Source organism: Vombatus ursinus, unplaced genomic scaffold (genome assembly GCF_900497805.2).
Source record: "Vombatus ursinus unplaced genomic scaffold, bare-nosed wombat genome assembly UNPS02014830.1, whole genome shotgun sequence".
Classification (NCBI taxonomy): Eukaryota; Metazoa; Chordata; class Mammalia; order Diprotodontia; family Vombatidae; genus Vombatus; species Vombatus ursinus.
The window spans coordinates 2,534,548-2,538,189 of NW_020954608.1; the positions used below are offsets into that span (position 1 = coordinate 2,534,548).

Consider the following 3,642-nt stretch of genomic DNA (forward strand, 5'->3'; position numbering starts at 1 on the left):
TTTCTATAGAAACTTTAAAAGATTTTCAACATTCTTCCACAAATATATCATCAATATACTAAAAATCACAGAACAATGTAATTGAAAGGACTCTTCAGACTTCATCTAGTGTGGCTCCTAGGTTCCAATACCTAAAACAATGATGTAGATCTGAAATGCCCCATTTTTTTCCCCAACATCTCAAGGGTGACATCAACATTCTATAAAAATTCTAGGAATATAAATTGAATCTACTCCAATAATAATAATCTCCAAGTACCAGATGACTGGTACAACTAAAAGAAAAGATCACAGAGATTTAGAATTCAGAGATCAAGTTTAACCTTCTCATTTTACAGATAAGGAAACTGAGACTTGCCAAAGTTTCTAGGTGATCCAATCAGATCTCAGCGCTTCAATTATCATCTTTATGCAGATGATTCTCAAATCTACTCCCCCAATCTCCAACCTCTTGAAATGGATGTCCTGTAGACATCTTACAATCAACATATCCAAAACTCAACTCACTATCTTCCCCACCCCATAAACCCTTCTTTCTTCTGCCTTTTTGTATCCCCAGTGATTACCACAGTGCCTGGAACATAGTAGGCATTTAATAAATGCTTATTGAATTGAATTCAATAAACCCAAGCAGCTCCCTTTCACCTCCAGAATTAAATACCAAAATCCTCTGCTTGGCATTCAAACCCTTTCATAACCTGCACCTCTACCCCTTTTACCAGGCTTCTTTACAGCCTTACTCAGAGCCAGTGGCACCTCGAATTCTCCACCCTATCTCTGCTCCAGGCACTGGTCCTTCATGCCTGGAATGCTCTCCATTCCATTGTGGCTTCCTTTAAGTCCCAGCTAAAATAACACCTCCTACAGGAAGCCTTTCTCTGTCCTTTATTCCAGTGCCTTCCCTCTGTTGCTTATTTCCAGTTTATTCTGTATAAAGACAGTATTGTTTGCATGTTGTCTCCCCCATTAGACTGTGAGCTCCTTGAGGGCAGGGGCCGTCTTTACCCCTCAAGCTTAGCACAGTGCTTGGCACACAGAAGGCCTTCAATAAAAGCCTGCTGCCTAGGCTTCAACTCAAATCAAATTATTCTAAGCATCATCTAATTATCATCTAATATCATCTAATTATCAGATTATTCTAATTCTCCATAACAGCTAGCCCCCAAAATGGCTGTCACCTTGTTCCCTAGAATAAAATAATTAATAGTAAATGGCTCTCCATCCCCAAGCTCCATCAGGTTGAGGGAAGGAAGGGGTGGGAGGTGAAAGGGGGGGAGGAAGCGAGGTAAGGTCTCGAGCATTACGGGAGCTGTAGGCCACTTGAATTGTGGGAAATGTAGTCCCACGAGGTGGCCTTCCTCTGTAGCCTGATTCCTGTAATGGCTGCTTCCTGTCCGGTAGCGTAAGAGTCCGGACCCGGGGATCCTTAGCTTCTGTCGCTGCTGCCACTGCGCCGAGTACTCCTAGGGAAAGGTAGCTCTGTGCCCCCTGGCAGCCTCGAATATAGCCTTGAATGCCGAAGTACTCGGTTCATTTTGGGGCTCGCCTGGCGTCCGAATGCCCCGCATTAACTTGGGAGTCCCTAGTTCCTGGGCTGGGCGAGGTGGGGGCGAGGGAGGAGGAAGGCGATGGAGAAACTGATTTGTGGAGTTGGGTTTTTTTTTCCTTCTTCCTGCTAGTTTCCACGCCGCCCTGCCCGGAGCTCTACCTTGAGCCGCAGCTTCCGTCCAGAAGCAGAGCCCAGACCAGTGTCCTCAGTCATTTAATTGCCTCACTCTGTTTCTTGCTGATAGGTGCCTTAAGGGAAGCCTTGATCGTGCCGCAGAAGGGACAGTGCCCGCACGTGGCCCGGTGCACAGCCGGCTCTCGGTAAGGCTTAGCCGTGTCGTCAAGGCCGAAGGGCCCCACAGCTCCTCTTCTTCCCGGCCCCAGTGAGTGTGGAAGGAAAGGTGATTTGTGTACATGAAAGCATGATCACCTACCTAGATCACCTAGCTCAACCCTTCATCTTACAGTTGAATAAACTGAGGCCCACGAAGGTTGAGGGACGTGTCACCCATAAATGGGGCAGCTTGGTTGCACAGGGGTTAAAGTGCTGGGCCCAGTTCAAATCGGGACTGGAACATTTACTAGCTGTTAGACCTTGGGCAAGTTGCTTGACCGCTGTTTGCCTCTGTTTACTCATCTGTAAAATGGGGATAATGATATCACCTATCTCCCAGGGTTGTTGTGAGGATCAAATGAGATAATAATTTAAAGAGCTTAGCACAATGCCTGGCAAATTGTCAGCATTTTAAGAAATTATTGTTCCATTCTTAACCCCTCCCTTAACACTTCTGACACTTTTAGTTACCTCTCCTACTTTAGCATAGCATATCATCTTCCCCAGTAGACTTAATAACTTTGGGGAAATGTCTCCATGTCTCTTTGCCTTAATGGTCCCCATTTCCCCCCATGTTTGTTTTGTAGACCCTAGCCTTGATTATTTTCCTTCAGCCTTCAAGATCCAGGCAACATGGCCTCCATTGGCGATGTCTCCCAAGTGTTCCTGGTCCTCCTTTCCTTGCTCTGTGTGCTGCCTGTGGTTGAAGCAGTAGAAGCCGGGGATGGCATAGCACTTCTGTTGGGCATGTTTCTCAGCCTCACGGGCATTTGTGCCTGTTTGGGGATATATGCCAGAAAGAGAAATGGACAGATGTGACTTTGGTGGGGGATGGGGTCTCCCAAGGCCAACATGGACCTGAAAGCCTCTCTGTGTTTGAGATTTCAAGCTGAGAAACCAGCTTCTTAAACGTCAAGGTCCAGATAGTAAGCAAATGGTTATTTCCTATTCCTTGGAAGATGTTGCCTTAAAATGTAAAAGCTGCTTTATGTAAAAATGGAAGGAGGGGTCATTTTCTTCATGTTCAGTATAAGTCTGATGGTTCATCAATGTGAAAATTGGCCAATAACCTGTAAGGGCTGATAGGAAGGGGTGGAGGGTGCTGTCAGAGAAATAAAGTAACTATCATTTAACCTAAGTGGTATTCCATGACTTCTGGAGTAACGAAGATATAGGAAAAAGGAACTACCTGTTTAAAATTGTTGGATGTCAGATATTTTCTGTACCCTAATATTAAGAAAAATGCTACGCAAAGAGGAGTTGAGGAGTCCTTGTTCTGTATTTATATAAAAAAATTTGTCTAGTTTGTAACCCCAGATAAATACTACAGTTAAACATAAAGTTCACCTAGTAGACATTTGGAAGTTTAGAAAATTCTTTCTTCATAAGGAATTTAGAAACACGTATGTTACTACATATTTGCTGTTTAAATAAAGGAAAGGTTTAATGTTTAAAAAAAAGTTTTATATTGATTACCAAGCACCTCTGTGAAACACATTAAAATAAACATTAGACTGCTATGCTAACAAAATGAATACTTATGTTTGATTTCATTTATTTGGTGATGTTTGTTATTTTTAAGGAATGTGGACCATGAGTTAAGTTTTCATTCTATTTTAACCATGAGAAAAGAAACCTTATCTTGACTGACCTAATCAGAACAAGCTTCCTGGAGGAGACAGAATCAGAAAGAAATTTAAACCAAGAAATGGTGAATGCATAGCAGAAACTGACTAGAGATATTATGAGAGATGCCATGG

At 43.1% G+C, this 3,642-nt stretch overlaps 1 protein-coding gene across 2 annotated transcripts; it reads left to right on the forward strand.

The window, feature by feature from the left end:
* The first annotated feature begins 1,341 nt into the window (after positions 1-1,341).
* Positions 1,342-3,407, forward strand: SMIM30 (small integral membrane protein 30). Of its 2 annotated transcripts, none has more exons than XM_027838728.1 (3): positions 1,342-1,473; positions 1,794-1,869; positions 2,470-3,407. In XM_027838728.1, the coding sequence occupies exon 3, from the start codon at positions 2,516-2,518 to the stop codon at positions 2,699-2,701; it is 186 nt and encodes a 61-aa protein (XP_027694529.1). In that variant the 5' UTR covers positions 1,342-1,473; positions 1,794-1,869; positions 2,470-2,515; the 3' UTR covers positions 2,702-3,407. The 2 variants fall into 2 exon arrangements, with proteins under 2 accessions (XP_027694529.1, XP_027694528.1); XM_027838727.1 differs by having other exon boundaries at positions 2,497-3,407.
* The last annotated feature ends 235 nt before the right edge of the window (positions 3,408-3,642 follow it).

Bases quoted from the DNA above. Each gene is read 5' to 3' on its own strand.
- SMIM30 (XM_027838728.1), top strand. From the start codon at position 2,516: ATGGCCTCCATTGGCGATGTCTCCCAAGTGTTCCTGGTCCTCCTTTCC.